Source organism: Chaetodon trifascialis, chromosome 10, assembly GCF_039877785.1.
Source record: "Chaetodon trifascialis isolate fChaTrf1 chromosome 10, fChaTrf1.hap1, whole genome shotgun sequence".
NCBI lineage: Eukaryota > Metazoa > Chordata > Actinopteri > Chaetodontiformes > Chaetodontidae > Chaetodon > Chaetodon trifascialis.
Window position 1 is genome coordinate 23604602 of NC_092065.1, and position 17407 is coordinate 23622008.

The following is a 17407-nucleotide window of genomic DNA, read 5'->3' on the forward strand; positions in this document are numbered from 1 at the left end:
CAGTGATTTCCATTGCTTTGGTACTGAAAGGCGATAAAGTCGCGCGGCCACGCAACAGAAAATGCGTAAATACGCACAGGACAGAACCCCAAACATTAGTATAAATACGATGCTCACTGTTGAGTTTATAATTACCTTAACTCAATTATGTTTTTCAAGCTCCATGCAGCGCACAGTTTCTACAGCGCAGAACATTCAGTGACTGACATTGTTCATTTGTTCATAGAACCTGGTAATTTCGCCTAACTATGGAACAAAATGCGCACTTGCCTAAGATGAGACTTGCTAAACACATCCAGCCCTGTTCCCTGTTCCTTCATCTTTACTATAACTATGTTGCTCTCTTTTGAGGTTATTCTGTCCATATCTAACTTCCTGACTTCATGACAACTCCCATCCAGCCCACAGTGCACAGAGGATGTAAAATGTGCTGCCGTTATTGAACAGCAGGCAGAAGATTTGTAAGAGGCAGCTCAGTGTGTGAGCTCCGCAGAGACAGACAGCGTGTGTACTGTGTGCGAGTGTAAGGGAGGGCTGGCTGTTGTTAAAGTGCGGAGCTCCAGTTTGGACCTTCCCTCGCCTCAAGTCAAGGAGACAGCAGCGTGAACCCGCGCTCGGTTATTTGTTGCCCCCCCCCCACACACACCCCCTGCGTCCAGGCTCACTATCAGCACCACACACTGATCCGGGAAACAGTAGCAGCAGCAGCAGCAGCAGTGGCAGCAGCTCCTCTCTCCTCGCTCAGCACCGCTTCACCGTTGTGCGTCCTAGACGCGCTCTCTCCAGTTCAGGATGGACTCGTCTTCTCCTCACCTCTTCCACTGATAGTAGCGCTTCTGTAGTTTTCTGGGAGTTCGAAGCGAAGAAGCTGGGACTGATCTTCTCCCCGTGGTTTTCGCCTTTCCTTTTCTTTTCTTTTTTTAAAATCTTGATTGAACAGCCTCTGTACACTTGTCTCCGGGCTCCGAAATGGGAATGTATTTTCATCTGCTGCTTTTGCAGTACTACTTCGTCTCGAGTTTCGTGTGTAATGCCGTCGCTTTCGTGGAGGAGCCCGCCGGGGGCAGGTCGGACGGGTACTGCGGCCGGATCCTCCGGGCGCAGACACACGGGACTCGGAAGGATGGCCACCATGAGTTCAGGCTCAGAATTGAAGGGGACCCGGAGACCTACCAGCCTGGCAGCACCTACAGAGGTAGAGTTTTTCAGAGTCCATCAGCACAGTCAGCGCGTAAACGTGCGCCAAATTTAAGAAGTGGACTGTTTATGAAGTTTAAAAAGAGTGCATCTTTACTCTGAAATTCACAGGAATATTTACTTTTTCCCCCAGATAATGTGAGTGTGTCTAACCACAAGTTATATCCACAGTAATCTAAATCTATACTGCAAATTGCAACCTAGGGGACACGAGTCAAACTGCCTCCTCTGGCTCCAGCAGGGAGAGTTGTGGTTTGATAAGGCTACTTAGTGTTATAATGTCTGACCTATATTCACTTCCTGTCTTCTTCCTGCAAGCAAGAAGACACACACACACACACACACACACACACACACACACACACACACACACACACACACACACACACACACACACACACACACACACACACACACACATACATATAAACAGAGAGAGAGAGAGAGACAGATCTGGCACCAATTAAGCTGACAAATTTAAAGCCCCTGCCCTGCCTGGTGGATTTGGCCACATAAAACAGGTCTGGCTCACTCACAGAACCTCATGGTGAGTTTATAAATTACAGTAAGCATTTTTCAACTCAGAATATAACTGGCTCTCCTTCTCTGTTTGTAAATCAAACCTTCATTCATAAAAATTCAAATAAATCCAGGGATAAGATGGGCATGTTTACTGAACACAGTGGCTGCTTTTTTTGACACAGGCTTCCAAAAAAAAGGTTGAAAATCAAGGGTCACCTCATTGTAAAGTCTTCCCACTGAGATCCAGATCATGCACATTTTGTTTGTCTGTCACAACACATTTAGCAGTCTATGTCTATAATTCTAATCTGCTCTCAGGGACCTGTGAAGGACACCACCTGAGGGATAAAAAAAAGAAGTTATTGCCCAAACCTTCACAGCCTTTAAGTAACAAATAAGTTAACTTTAACAAAAAAATTAAAAAAATATTGACATCTTCATTCGGAGCACCTTTGAAGATAAATGGGCTGTATGAAAATGCAAGGTTAGGGCATAAGGGTGAGCCGAATAAAATTCCACCCACATCTCATTATATGGCGGCCTGTTCCCGGCACCAAACTCCTTGCATGAGATTTATAGGCTCTCTTTTATTCTAGTGGGAGAAGCTAAACCTATATTTACAGCCCTCACTCTTCCACATTGCTTGGATGCTCACAAAAATGCTGCTTTCATGTGTATTTCCCTGGCAGCATCCAGGGTGACCCTGCGTCATGTGGTGCGACCCTGATGTGTCAATATATGTCTCTTTACTGCTCAGTGTCTCAGTGGAATAAATACACACTCTCTCCCCGCTTTACAGTGGTCCTCCTGGCAACCAGCCCCGCTTATTTCAGAGGTTTCACCCTCATCGCGCTGAAGGAGGGCAGAGAGGGCACCACAGACGACGACTACACCGGCCAGTTCCAGGTAAGGATAAGCAGGTGTGGAGAGGAAAGGAAGAATCACTGCATACTGAATGTGTTCTGCGCTTTCTGGGAAAGTTTGTAAGAGATGAGCTCATTTGCATGCTATAATGCACAAGAGAGTCGACTTAGCAGGTCTTCTGATATGGAGGTTAAAGGAGGTATTGCTGACAGATGCAACACAGCTCCCCTGGATGAAGCTAGAAGACTGAGCTCACCTGTTGTGGCAGAAAAGAGAAGAGAGAATCCGGTTGCCTCTTTGGTGCAGCTCTTCTAGGGTGAGACAGACATGGCATCCTCACTAAGTAGCAGATATTTCCTCCAGTGGAAGAAGGCGAGGAGGAAGGCAAAGGCAGAGGAGTAGAGATAGGAAGAGGCATGTGAGGACAGAGAGAAAAGAGATAAACAGAGAGAGAGAGGGTTAGAGAAAGCAGGAGAGAGTGATGTGAGATGTTTGGTTCAGTAGTAACACAGCTCCCACTGAGCAGCAGAGATCTCCTGAGGAGAGAGCCAGACTTCCTCAATTACCTCCCGCTCAGTGTAAACAGGAACACACATCTGTAGCTGTGTTTCCACATGCTGATCCTAACCAGACTCTTACCAAACTGAGTAGGAGGTAGCTTTCATGCAGCCAATCAGTTTGACGAAAGCACTGAGAAGATTTTGCCTCTTGGTTCCACCAGCGCACTGACTTTGAGACAAATTGTCATGCTTGTTGAAATTTTGTTGTGATTCTGTTTCTCCTCCATGCAGACACAACAGTGATGGTAAAGTATTCATCCAACTCTTTATCTTTAACTACGATCGTTTTATAACATTGGCAACATCTGTATTTCTTTGAACTCTAGTTAAACAGATTTTGTTCCATCCATAAACTCAATTGGGAGTTTTGTGTGGATTTGTGTTGGATGTGATTTGTCTAAGCACAAAGGTATTGTGATGACAGGTGTTTAAGACTGTAGTGGTACCTTGAATGCGTCAGCACACATGTCCTGCGACTTTTAGGTACGACACGTAGTGTCCTAAAGACCAGAAAGACTGTGTGTTCTCAGTGTATTGACATGTTGCAGAGCTGTATTACACATAGCCGAATGGTCTGAGTGTCCCTCTTCTTAGTTGAATGTAAAGCAGACATTGCATGTCATCAGAAGTGGCACAGGTAACCATAATGGATCGACATGTTGAAGTTTAATGCTCCAGAGGAGTTTAAATTTGCTAGTTTAGGAAAATGGCTGGAGTGGAAGCAAAGATTTTTGAGCCTCTAGTCAGCCACCAAGCTAAACAGAGAGGATGGGGAAGTCCAGGTCTGCTCGCTCATTTATGCCACGGACAGTGAAGCTGAAAAGATATACAGCTGAGGAGGCATACAAGAAAGATTACAACCTAATACATTAAAGGGCATGCTTTTATCAAAAGAGACTGTTGAGAACATGAAAGTATATTAAAGGACTCTGTACGAGCTAGCAGGGAGTTTGATGACAAAAGAGATAAACACATCGGCAATAGAGTGGTCGTGGGCATCAGACTTAAGGAGTTGTTCAGCTCACCACAGACTTAAAGCTAGCACCAGCTCATTCAACAAGTGTGACAGTCTGAGAAAGTTGCAAAACAAATTATCCTTGTCCGACCAAATGGAGCTGCAGATAACGATAACATCGGGAAACGAGAAAGAGAGAAACACAGCAAAGGAAACATGGCACAAGAAACAACAAGAGCCCCTAAAACTTTCTAGAACTGCACTAAGTGTGGTACCCAACACCATCCTATGATACAAAGAAATGCCCTCAGAGTACGTGGAAAAAGTGCAACAAAACATTGCGCACAAGTGTGTCGTTCCAAAGTTCTGGACAAAGTCACAGAGAGTATGGGACAGTTTCAAATTTTCGGGGAAGGCAGCAGGCCTGGATAAAACAATTTACACTCTGGATATTGGTAATGCACCCCTGATCTTTAATATACTGTAGATACAGGGGCAGATGCTAGCGCTAAGTGAAAAAGACATTCCTGACACTGCCTAAAGCCTATAGAATAAGTCCTGCAGATTTCATTTGCCCACTGGGCAAGCTCAGATGTATTTGCTGGTTCTAATACTGTCCACAGAGGCAAATAATGGGCATTACCCATGTATGTGATTAAAGGGAACAGCAGTAGTTTGTTCAGTCATCCAGAAGCATTTAAAATGGGTCTAATGAAAAGAGCGAAGCATGTCACCTCATTGTTTGAAACCAGTGGACTGCTAAGCACTGAACCTGTTAAAATCATTCTCTGCTAGATGTATACCACTGCCATGTTTGGCTCTTGTAAAGAAAGAGCTGAGGAAGCCATGACCCATACACAGTAAGGAGAGTACAGTGACAAATGTAATTTTATTCAAAGAACATCTAGATCACGAGTGTCATGGACAGGCTGAGAGAGCTGTACAGGTAGAAAAATGGATTCTTAGGCAAGAAGCTTTCTTCTGGCTGTAGTGATACACAGTACCACACCTTGATCCTCTATCAGTCCTCCACAGCAGCTAATTGTTCTGACAATTCAGACAGCTTTACCCACCCTTCCTGAGAAGTCAGACTCAAAATGGCCAGACAAGGAAGAAGGCACCTAGATGTAGTCGCCAAGCAGAGACAAGCACACCACTACAACTGCAGGACCGACATGGGAAATCCACCTTTGCTGAAGGTATTATCTGAGGAGCCAGTTCCACTCTTTGATCTTATGTGGTGGACACAGCTATGGGAGGAAAGTACAGGCAAAACCAACATCAACTGCTGAGTGCACCCATAGCACCAACACACTCACCTCCATCTAAGGAGCAGGTTACTGTAGAGGTGTCAGAGGATTCTGGGACTGAGACAAACAACAATCACACAAACACAGATGCCTTAGTTGGAGCAGCTGCTGCACACACACGTGGGACGGCTACTGTCTCTTGCTTAGGTCGAGTAAATAACCCCCCCCCCCCCCAGATGGAGGACATTCTGCCTGTTAAGGAAGGACAGAGACAGGAGAGAAAGAGATGAGTTATCTGTTAAAAGAAAGAAAATGTTAAAAGTAAAAATTGTTTGGGAAAAAGGGAGATTTATTACTGTTTCAGTGTTAAAGTTGTGTTATGAAAACATGGAGAGAGTATATCTTTGAGATGGAGATGTGATGAATAGTACTTCTGACTGTAATTGTACCTTGAAGGCATTGGCACCCATGTTGTGAGACTACTAGGTACAAGATGTTAATGTGCTAAAACCAGGGTGACTAAATGTCAAGCAGACATTACAGGTACCGTATGGGTTTTTTTTGGCCGCTAGCAGCACTGTGGAGCAATTTTTTTAAGAGTGGGTCTTTGCTGGGCTTCGTATCCCGCAGACAATGCAATACACATTCCTGCCAGCAGTTTCACACTATTCGAATGATAGACAGCTAGCACCAGCAACATGCAAAGAAATATCGCCAGCAATGGCGGGAAGATAAGAAGAGTGCAAGCAAGTAAACATGAATGTAAACAATGCAGGATTTAAAATGCTCAAACAAGACTGAGAGTGTACAGCCATACTTTGGCGCTAGCATGCTCACAATGACAGCACTTAAAAAGCTAAAAGTCTACCTCGTGGTAGTATTAGAGGAAGAGTCAGAGGATCTCCAAAGTCATTAGGATTCATCTCTATCAACAGCTTTCTTCTATTGCACCAAACACTTTCCTTTTTAATATTTGTAATGGGGACGGGGAACATGGGGAAGGGGAACACAAGCTGCCCTGTGGCTCTCCCATGCTCCAAGCCATGTTTCAATGGTCAGGGTGAAAGCATTAAACTCAACTCACATGACATACCTGCTGCAGTGAGACAGCAGAGACAATAATTACATGCTGTAAAAGTCCCAAAACGAGCAGAGCTAGAACTGGGGGCAGAATAACTCACTGAAAGACAAAGGCGTGGATAGAGGAGGACATTGCATGGTGTGTGGGTTCGCACAGCAAGCGCATTTACACTAACACACAATGAACTTATGATGGAAGAGCCGTATGGTTGGTCATGCACTGTGGCAGTCCCAAAAAAAAAGCAAATTAGTTACAAGAGAGTTTAAGCACAGGACAACTTCCAGTGCATCTATCGGCTCTGTACAGGTGTGTGTGTGTGTGTGTGTAATGTTCAGTACTGAAGGAGTCACAGAAAACTCAGATGTGTATCACACAGATAGAACTGGTACAAAGGACACGGTGAAGGCCGTTATGCTGCTGTGCGTATGTCTTCCACGGCCATCCCTCTGAGGAGAGCTGTTAAGAAGGACAAGGCTCTGTGGGAACAACTCCCAGGCAGGAGGTCACACATACCTGTGGGATACCTTCACACACCCAGTGAACCAAACATTGTCTTTGGGCTTCCCTTGAAATAAGCTCTTCATTATTAAGCATTAGTACCTTCAAGGGCCCATGGTTTGCCTAATGGATTTTTGTAGTGCAATTTTTATTGAAGGATTTTATTAAGGTGGGCGGCACGGTGGCGTAGCAGGTAGTGCGCATGCCTCACAGCAAGAAGGTTGCCGGTTCGATCCCTTCGGGCAAGGCCTTTCTGTGTGAAGTTTGCATGTTCTTCCCGTGCATGTGTGGGTTCTCTCCGGGCGCTCCGGCTTCCTCCCACAGACCAAAAACATGCTCATTAGGTTAATTGGTGATTCTAAATTGTCCTCAGGTGTGAGCGTGAATGGTTGTCTGTCTGTATATGTTGCCCTGCACTCGTCTCGTGACCGGTTCAGGGTGTACGCCCGTTGACAGCTGGGATAGGCTCCAGCCCCCCCCGCAACCCCGAAAAGGGATAGTCGGGTATAGACAGTGGATGGATGGATGGATTTTATTAAGGTGTCATGATTGATATGAGCGTGAGTGACGGGGGCTATTCCTCTTTGACATGCAGCATTTCTCACTATTGTGATAATAAAGATGCTTTCTGAATGTCAAAGTCTTACTTTCTAATATTGTTTGGCCACCTTAAAGAAAGAACGCAACAAAACCAATAAAATAAATAGCAGTAACATTATGAATAGAACATCCACACACAGTGTAATGCTATACAGTCCCAACAGCACCACAAACTACAACATCTAAGATGGTCATAAAGTTGAACCAACACATCTTTGAAATAGTTTCAGCAAAAACTGAACATTATAACCTTCACGAAGGGAGAGTTTATCGCAGGGCTATTGTATTAGGCTGCCTTAAGCTTAGCTATGTGTGTCTAATAAACTTGAGTGCAGTTTACACTATAGTGATGTGTTTTGTTTGATGTTTGTTTAATGTCGTTGTCTAAATGTTTTTCTTATATTGTAAAGTGGCTTTGAGTATTTAGAAAAGCGCTATATAAAACCCATGAATTATTATTGCTATATGACTGGAAGTATCAGGGAAAGTGGAACTAAGTATATGGACGCTTCAACATTACACCCACTCCAAAACCATGGGCATTACTCTGCTGCTGTAACAGCCTCCAGTCCTCTGGGAAGGGCTTCCACCAGATTTGGGAACCTGGCAGCAGGAATTTGCTCCCATTCAGCCACAGGAGCATTGGTGAGACCCAGCGCTGATGTTGGGTGATAAAACCTGTCTCACAGTTGCCTTTCCATTCAGTTCTCCCAGTCAAGTTGTTCCAAACCAAACCGAGGAAACCATTTCTTTATGTCCACATTTGTTCATTCATTCACTGTGTTTATCTTGCTAGTGTATTTTTGCCTCTTATATGGATTAAAGCATCTCATTTCTGGCCTTAATTATAATGAAAATATGCTGCAAGGTTACACACTGCTCAACAAATGATAAAGCAAAAAACAGCCATGTGATGAAGGATAAAAATCAGACACAAATGTTGATGACACGGGAGAATAAACTGCTCTGTACAATTGCGTTCTCAACTTTTAAAAGTTGAGTTGATTTTGTGTGAGTTGGCCCTGCTGGATGGATTAAGTTGGGAAGTCTGGACTGATGTTATTTTATTACTTGAGTTTGCTGCAGTGTTCAGTGAGGATAAACCAGCTTGTATGAAAACGATGACAGAGTATCCGTGTTGTTTTCTGCTGCACAGCAGGACCTTGGTTTTGTCTGAATTGCCTGGATGATTTTGGTTTAAACAGCTCAAACTCAAACATCTCAGTTCACTCTGCTCTACTTGACTTCTGCTCCCTACACAATAAATACCTCACAGCCTCAACCTCAGAGTCCCAGCAGAGTCTGGAGTGAGGCTGAGACCGGTGAGCAGAAACTGGAACAGTGTGGGCTGAGCTTGAACAAAATTAAAGTTGACAATCTGGCTTTACAATCTATTTAATGCATATTGGTAAATCCATCACAAACTTTTTGTTCTCTAATTGACAATTGTAATAGTCACTTTTATCCATATCTGGAAAAAGATTAAGGCCTCTAGAGATAAGCTGCTGTCAAAGATCTGTCAAGTGTTTAAAGAATAAACATCTTTGCCTTATAAGGACACTATGCTAAATCAGTGAAAACTTTACTTTGAAGTCCTGTAGTGAGAGAAATTACTTTCAGAATAATTTTATTTATTAAATACGCCATCCTTTTGCGTCCTAGTTTTATTAGCGGGTCGATAAGAGAAGATGCAGCATGACAGCGAGTCTGGCTTTTCATCTAAATGACCTCAATCCATCAAATTCAGATTCTCTTTATCAGAGATGTTTACATAATAATACTTATGTAAAATGAAGTTTACGCAACAATTCATATTCCTGACAGTTTATTTTCTCCAAGTTAATTACGCGTCTTGTTTTGCAGTGTCACCACTGTTATTGTGCAGGGGAAGAAAAGCCAAATGAACACAGTTGTGGTTCCCCGTACGGCTGTTCTCCCTCCTTGTTTTCTGGTACTCGGTTGTTTCTGGCAGCTGTCCTGGAATGTGCCCGCCTGCTGTTTCACTGAAACACCGCAACTCGGAGTTGCTGCTCATTGTTTTTTCCTAAAGCAAAAACCTGCTCTTTGTCCCTGTAACTACCATTAAAGGACTTCTGTCTTAATGTGTCAGACCTTGGAGAGTATGTGTGTGTGTGTGCATGTGTGTGTGTGACTCAGGATCCCACTGATCCTGCAGTCATTGTCTGCTTGGAAATGTGTGTCTTTGTGCTTATATACATATGCACCAATGGGCATGCGGATATACGTGTGGGTCTGCATGTGTGTTTTTCCCAGCCCTCCTTGTGTTAGTGTGGGACGGGGGTCATATTTATCTAGGCCAGCAACGTGTTATTGCTCAGGGAGACAAACGGAGCTTGTTTGGATAAGGGGAGAGATGAGCAGACATGAGATATTATCTTCTTTTTTTCTGCACAGATTATCTAGGGCTCTGAGTTTAGCTGGGGATAAACAAACCCAATAAGTTTAAAGTGCCACAGCTAAGTCATAGGTTTCAGATAGAGGCAATTACATAAGCCAAGCAGATCTTAGAGGGCTTTAAAGAAAAGGACGTGTAGGATGTGTGTAGAGTTGGAATGATAATAATAATGTCTAATCACACTCAAATGTGATCCTAAAGTAATTATTGCCCCTCTAAGCATCCAAAGATTGGAGCCCAAGTCTCGCACCCCTCCCTGGTTTTTTGGATTAACAGCAATTTACAAGGACAACTATCTGCTTGTTTTCTTTAAGGGACTTCCAGTGAAGGCAGCAGATTATTAAAACATCTTTATTTATTATGCTTGACAAGCTAGTTGCTTCAGATGCTTGAGGTTTGCATGAATAATGTTGTATTCTGCACTGATAATGGCTTATTATTGCAAATACATAATGCATCAAAACTGTGAGTGTGAGGCAGCTATTTCTTTCTTACTGAGTCACCGGGGATTCAGTGGTGGCTCTTCAAGTGTCTGAGAAAATGAGTTTCCACAAGGACGTGACAAATAATTTTGGCGGGACTGAATTTATGTAAGAAATGTGAGCAAAATGGATTTTTACAGTCACCCAAAATGTTTTCATAAAAATAAATGGCGATTATGCTAAGGTGTACAAACTACCTCCTTGTAGTCATCCCAGACAAAAGGCAGAAGCCACAACAAGGATCTGATCCCTCACTGGCTTCCCTTCCATGAACATTCATCTTTACCACAACCAGCCACAAAGACACCATGATTTTACTGAACTGCTTAGCTTGTTATCCCTTGAGCGATAGCCTCATTGCTGAACAGACAGAAACAAAAGTGGATCTACAGAAAATATCAGTAAATTCACAGAGAAAGATGCCTCAGTTATTCTCACACACATCTATCCATCTTTGGTTCTAGATGGATTAATAATTTGCTCTTGTTGGGATACAAGAATGACAACCTGATGGACTGATTGTCTGAGACACCCAAATCCTCCAAATGTCAATTGAAATGTCAGTACTTATGGTTCATATTCATATCAATGTGCAATACCAGTATTGTTTGCTCATATTTCATTACTTCTTGTTATATTGTTTATATTGTTTGGTTGATATTTAATATTTAATGTCCTTTTACTGATGCACTCTATGTTTGCTATCCACTTTTGCTGCTGTAATACCTGAAATTTCCCCACTGTGGGACTAATAAAGGTATATCTTATCTTATCTTATCTTATCTTATCTTATCTTATCTTATCTTATCTCTAGACTTGTAGCCACTTCTTTTCACTTAAAAGCAAGGAGTTCAACCAGAATGATGTGTTGCACAGGAGGTTCATGCCACTAGATGCCACTAAGGCAGCAATAAGGGTCTGATCTCTCACTAGCCTCCTACTCACAAAGAGTTGTTTGATGGACTGCATGCATGATCAAGCTGGAGGCACCAGTTCTGGCAATGAAACCTTGGTTCTCTGTGGTGGGATTTTTAGCCTCAAACAACTGCTCACACACCTTCGTGCACAAAGTCTGATTAAAAAAACGTAACAATGAAGTGAATGTAACACCAAAGATGGAGATCAATTAATTGAAAAACTTTGTGTATTTGGCCAAGTAAATACTAAAATATACTGTCTGTTTTGTCACACTTCAGGACAGTATGCATCGCTGCTCAAGGTCAAGCTAAATGAATTGAAAAATGTACCTCTCTTTGGTGTCACAGCAAATCTCACCACTTAGTTTTAGCGTTTGGAAGCCAAAAAGATTGAGGATGACTGCTGTAGCTTTGTGACATGGCCTTGGTCTGAGCAGGAGCCTTTTTGTTTATTCATGCCGTTTCTCATTGACAATAGCCAAAACAAACTGAAGTGGGCTGGAGACACACATGCACACACAAATAGACACACACAAAGTCAACCCTATTCATATGCTCATGCACACACATGCACAATGGCTATGTGTACATGTGCAGAATAATAATAGCCCAGAACTTTGGTTAAGGTCTTAGTCAGGTTAAATTGTTAACACGAACCCATGACACCCTGTGAGTGAGGCTCCCTGTTGCTATGAATAAACCAATAACCAGGAATCTCATGAAAAAATATGCAATCATTTGGCTTCAAGCTACTGATCAGGCACATAAGTTATTTTAGAACAAAGTCAACCATGCAGTGATTGACAGGGGTAACAGACTTACTAAAAATCCCAAAATGTTTTGTATGTATTTGTATGTAACTTGGGTCTTGGGAAAATGTAGACAAAGTGGAGATAAGTTAGCTCTAAAATTCAAAACAGCTGTCAATTAATGGCTTGGCATTTACGAGAAACAAATGATGACACCAGTTGGAAACAATGCGTGTTCATTAATTCAGATTTAATTTGCAGACAGCAGAAGTCAAAAGGATAAAGAGTGAAGACAATTTCATGCCACGAAGTCAGTGAACACTGTATGTTTATTGGATTATTGAGGTTCAAAAACAGGTCAGATAAAGACAGACTTCAGGTCAAAAGGTGAACGCTCAGTGTTTGAAGATGGCCAGCCAACATTATAGAAAGTCTCTCAATTCACTTCACTACATTGCTTTTGTATGTCTCTACAGTGTGTGCCATTTGGTCTTTTCTCTGTGGATGCTCTCCAGTCAAGGTGACACGCTCGGCTGTTGTCAGAGCTTTTTGCACCAAACCCCCAATAACATCAGAGCTTTCACACAAGAAAAACAGAGATAAGAAAAGGACATGACAGGCATTAAGAACGAAAGGAAGGACATCAGAACTTCATCACAAGAGACAGACCATTTACGTATCTCGTCTGCATGAACACAAACAACACGCAAACACTTTTTGGTTTGACAGCCATGGCAGCATACCAGCTCATAAAAACTGTAAACAATTCTCTTAAATTTACTTTTACAATGCATTACAGCACTAAAATGTGTATATTTTAAAAAGAGATTGGGTTCATTTTTATCTTAAACAGACCCAATGAACCAAACACTTCCTCTTCTCTTATGTTGGTTTCTGTCATTGAATGCCAAAAGCCAGAGAAGTGGCTCAATTTGCTTGGAAATAAACCTACACGCAAACGCAGTCATCTTTTATAGAGTAGCTATTTGGATATGTGACACCGCTGCCTTGGTTGGGTGGCTCAGACACAAAATGTAATATGATGCAATATTTGTGATAGCCCCAAGATCTCAGCGGTATTCTGCAGTAATAGTACAGCTTTGATTGATGGAAAGCTCAAGGCAAAATGTCTCCGTCTTCGAGGTCTTCATCGAGCAAGAGAACTTTGTTACTCTCTGAAATAAGCTCATCTTCAAGTGTTGATGTGACATTTCAATCTATGTGTCTGTCTGCCTATGTTTTTCCTCTGAAAAGTTTCATCTCCACACTCCAGAGGTCCCAGAGGTTTTAACTGTATTCATTCCTTTGTAACTGCTTTGCATTTAATTACCAACCTGCAAAGTGTGCACACACCGACCAATACACACACACACACACACACACACACACACACACACACACACACACACACACACACACACACACACACACACACACACACACATGCACACACTTGTATCACTCTTATTGTCAGTTTTCTCTGGGGATCCTGTGTCTGTTCAAGCCTGGGTTTGCCTTCTCTGTCTCCCGCACTTTGTCTCTTTGAGTGTGTGTGTGTGTGTGTGTGTGTGTGTATGTGTGTGTGTGTGTGTGTGTGTGTGTGTGTGTGTGTGTTTGAACAGGGCTCTGCATTTACTTGTGCAGGCACTCTGAAGCATCTGTGTTTACCGTCTCAACAGAGAGCGAGAGATTGAGCGAGGGAGATTGAGATAGACAAACTGTGGGCACACACAGACATGCCAGGCTCTGCAGTGAAAACAAACGCTCCTTTGCCAGTCTTCCCACACTCCCTTTCTTCCTCTCTTTGTCTGTCTGTCCTTCCATCTCTCACACATTCTCTCTTAAAAATTGGAGAAAAATATGGTCTTAAAAATCAATGTGTCTGTCTCGTTTATAGCCTCTTTGTTTGTCTAAAAGCCACAACAGCAGCACCGCCATTGTGTGCGGTATGTAATCACACAGCTTTGAATTGAGTCACACTTGAGCTCCAAAACTGATAACCTTGGATTTGAATTAGCGAAATCAAAAAATTCTTCAACACCACTGACTCCTGACTTCAAGTTGTCAGGTTCAGGCCCAATCCTCTGCTAAGCTCACACCGGAGGCCTCTTTTGTGACGAGCGCACACACAAATACAGAGCAGGCAAGGATGCTGCTCTCAAACAGGGGTTACCATTTTGAAAAGAAAATGCAGAGTCTACAACTCTGAATCCAAAGTCCAGGACTTGGGACTTTCTTACTCGTGGGAATTGACTTTTCTCAACTTAAAACTTGACTGTGTTTACTTTGGGATTTGACTCTTCTGACTTGAAATCCTGATCTGGGGCTGAACTTTAGACTTGCTTGTCTTGCATTTAGACTTGACTGTCATGACTTGGGTCTCAACTAGGGACTTGCCTGTCTTTAGATTGGCTGTCTTGACTTTAAATTCAATGTTTCATATGTAGGATTTTGGTCTTACCTATTCTGAACTGTTGACTTGAATGGGTTTAATTTGGGAGTGGCCTGTCTTGAAGTTAGGCTTGACTGTCTTGACTTGAACCCAGTGGTAAGGACATGGGACTTAGGGTTAGGGTTAGGGTTAGGGTTAGGTGTCTAGGGTTACTTGTCTTGACATGGGACTTGATTGTTTTGACTTGGTTTTCAAAAAAGAAATGCCGCAACTATGATTAAAATTTAGGACTTGAAACTTGCTTGTATTGTTGTATGCTATCTGGCTTTGGATTTGACTCTCTTGATGACTTGAAATTTGACTCCGGGCTTGAATTTGGACCTGAGTGTCTTAGCTTATCTTAACTTGGGACATTACCCAGGACTGGACTGCCATGGCTCCTGTCTTAATATAGGGCTTGACTGTTTGGGTTGGAACTTGTTGGACTATGTCATTTGGACCAACAACCCAGTCTTTTTGACTTGATTAACTGTGTTGATTTGAGACTTGACTGTCTTACATTCAAACATGCCTGTCTTGACATTGGACTTTACATGTCTGTCTTGAGTAGGCATTGACTGTCTTAACTTGGAGCATTACCTGGGACTGGGCTGTCATGACTCTGGTCTTGATTTAGAACTTGGCTATCTTATATTATTATTGTGTTTATTAGATGCACTGCACTACTGTCCAGTAGACAAATTCGGTCCGAGAGAACACACGATGGACAATCGTCCAATTCACATTCATCCTGTTGTGCTATTACTCTTGATGTTAAGTGTGGGCATTAGCATCTGAGTGGAGAGCATCATTGCAGAAAATAAGCTGTTCTTTTCTCATGTCTAGACAGCAGCACTTTATTTAAGTATTATCCATGCGCAGTTTCTGTTTCAATTTATCATGTTGAACCCTTAATCTATCTCCATATTCCTCTCTCCCATAAAACTCTGTCTCCTCCTTAAGCCTACGTTTTCTTTATGTTTCTCTCTTTCTGCTTTTCTTCCCTTGTCTCTTTTGTCTCTCTATCCACTTTCTGACTCTTTCTGTTCTCATGGCTTTTAGCCGGTTGTTTGTGCCTGCTTCTGAATACGAGAACTTCAGTCTTGGTGACACAAAGAAAACCAAACTGTGTATAAGGAGGCATGAGGAAGTCAATCCAGAGAGACAGAGAAGCGTGTATGTGTGTGTGTTTGTGTGTTCATGTGTTTTCCTGGTCTGTGTTGACTTCAGTGTGTTCACACTGTGAGAAAGAAAGAAGGAAAGAGCTGTCTGTGACTTTTGTCTCCTTAATCACCTATCAGGACTGTGGGTGTTAGGTCATTGTTGTTGCTGAGCCGAGGCAGCTGGAGAACACTAGCTACAAGGTGTGCGCATGTGTGTGTCTGCCTGTGTGTGTGTTTAGTCTTTAAAATGTCTAGCATGTACCGAAGGGAGTGGGCTAGACACGTCTTGAATACACAAGAGTATTATCCAACCTCCACTTAGGGACTTTTTAGATTGTCCTCTTTCACATAGATTTGCTTTGGCAGTTGCTGGTGTGACCTCTGAGATTCAGTGAAGACAAAGGAACGATTGTTGATGTCATCAAAGCAGAATCAGAGAGTGGGCATATTACTACTACTGCTGTTGTCTTAATATCAAGTTTAGACATCAGCTAACCATTGAGATTCGCATTGACATGAGTTTATTAATGACTCACATCATGCCCAAACAGATACCATGTTGAAACTGGACTAGCAAAGTTTTCTTGTCTCTGCACTCTCCAGCTCCCGCCATACACTACATAAAACTTGCTTGCTTTTCTGCCTCTCTGATTACTGATGAAGATGAGAGATTACTCACTCCATGCACCAGAACATACTCATGAAGAAGCAAAGGGCATCAGTTCTCCTCAGATAACATCTTAAATCCAAGTCCCTGCCAATGTGGGTTTGACAGAAACAGCACAAACACAAAAATAGCAGCTAGCAGCTTTAGTTGTACTGCCATGTTGCTTTGATTATGCTTATTCTATCTCATTTAGTTGTAGACCGGTTCCCTCATGGTGGAAAACAGAGCTTTATCCACAATTTCCTGTACTGCTTTTGATAAACCCACAGGGTGTTATATGTATGGTCCAATGGTGAGTTATTTTGAATAAATTAATTGCCAAAGGTGCTCTGAGCAGAATTTTTCAACATAAAAATTTATCAAATGAATGAACAGACAGTTACCTTGTTTTAGTATTCTACTAAATTGGGACCAGATTTGCATTACGCACTGTTGTTTCCTAAATTTGCAAAGCCAAACTGACTCTTGCTCAAATGTTTTTCTTAAGGAATTAGCTCTGTAATGATCATTGTTGACAAACTGTATGAAAGATAGACTTGAACTAATTGAAAAAGTGATGATGGTGCGAGATTAAAAAGTCAGGGATCCCCAGAGTCAGTAGGATTCTTCCCGTGGCCACCATGGACCACATTTCACGGCAATCCACCCAAATAGATTCATTTTGGACCAAAGTGTTGGACTGACTGACCTTCTGATATTGCCATCCATAGCGCTACACTGCTAGTGTGGTTACATGCACTTGAGAATGAGCTTAATCAACCCAGGTCTGTACCTCATCAAGCATCCAGCTTTATTAGATGGTGACATAACTTGTTAGCTTTTAATTAACAACAATTTCCTTTTCAAATTATTTCAGGAAGTGAATTTTATAGATAGTTAATGAGCTCTTACTGTATTTCTACTGTGTTTTACAGTAGTGCTGCATTCGTCTGGTCAAGTATTGGAAGGTTTAAAGCTGATGCATGAGTGACGAAAAGTATTGTCAGTCGTTATATTGAGCCTTGTCAGACTGCAGTCAGAGAGGAGCTGTTGTGGGCAGCCATGACTGATCATGG

The 17407-nt window shown here is 42.4% G+C and overlaps 1 protein-coding gene across 2 annotated transcripts in view; it reads left to right on the plus strand.

The window, feature by feature from the left end:
* The first annotated feature begins 677 nt into the window (after positions 1-677).
* spon1b (spondin 1b) overlaps positions 678-17407 on the plus strand; it is an 89233-nt gene continuing 72503 nt past the window's right edge. For both annotated transcript variants that reach the window (XR_011602531.1, XM_070971809.1), the window contains exons 1-2: positions 678-1195; positions 2519-2625. Coding sequence is in view for 1 of the 2 variants with exons in the window: in XM_070971809.1 (XP_070827910.1) it covers positions 970-1195; positions 2519-2625 (333 nt within the window). In the remaining variant the exon portion in view is untranslated. The remainder of the gene's footprint in view (positions 1196-2518; positions 2626-17407) is intronic.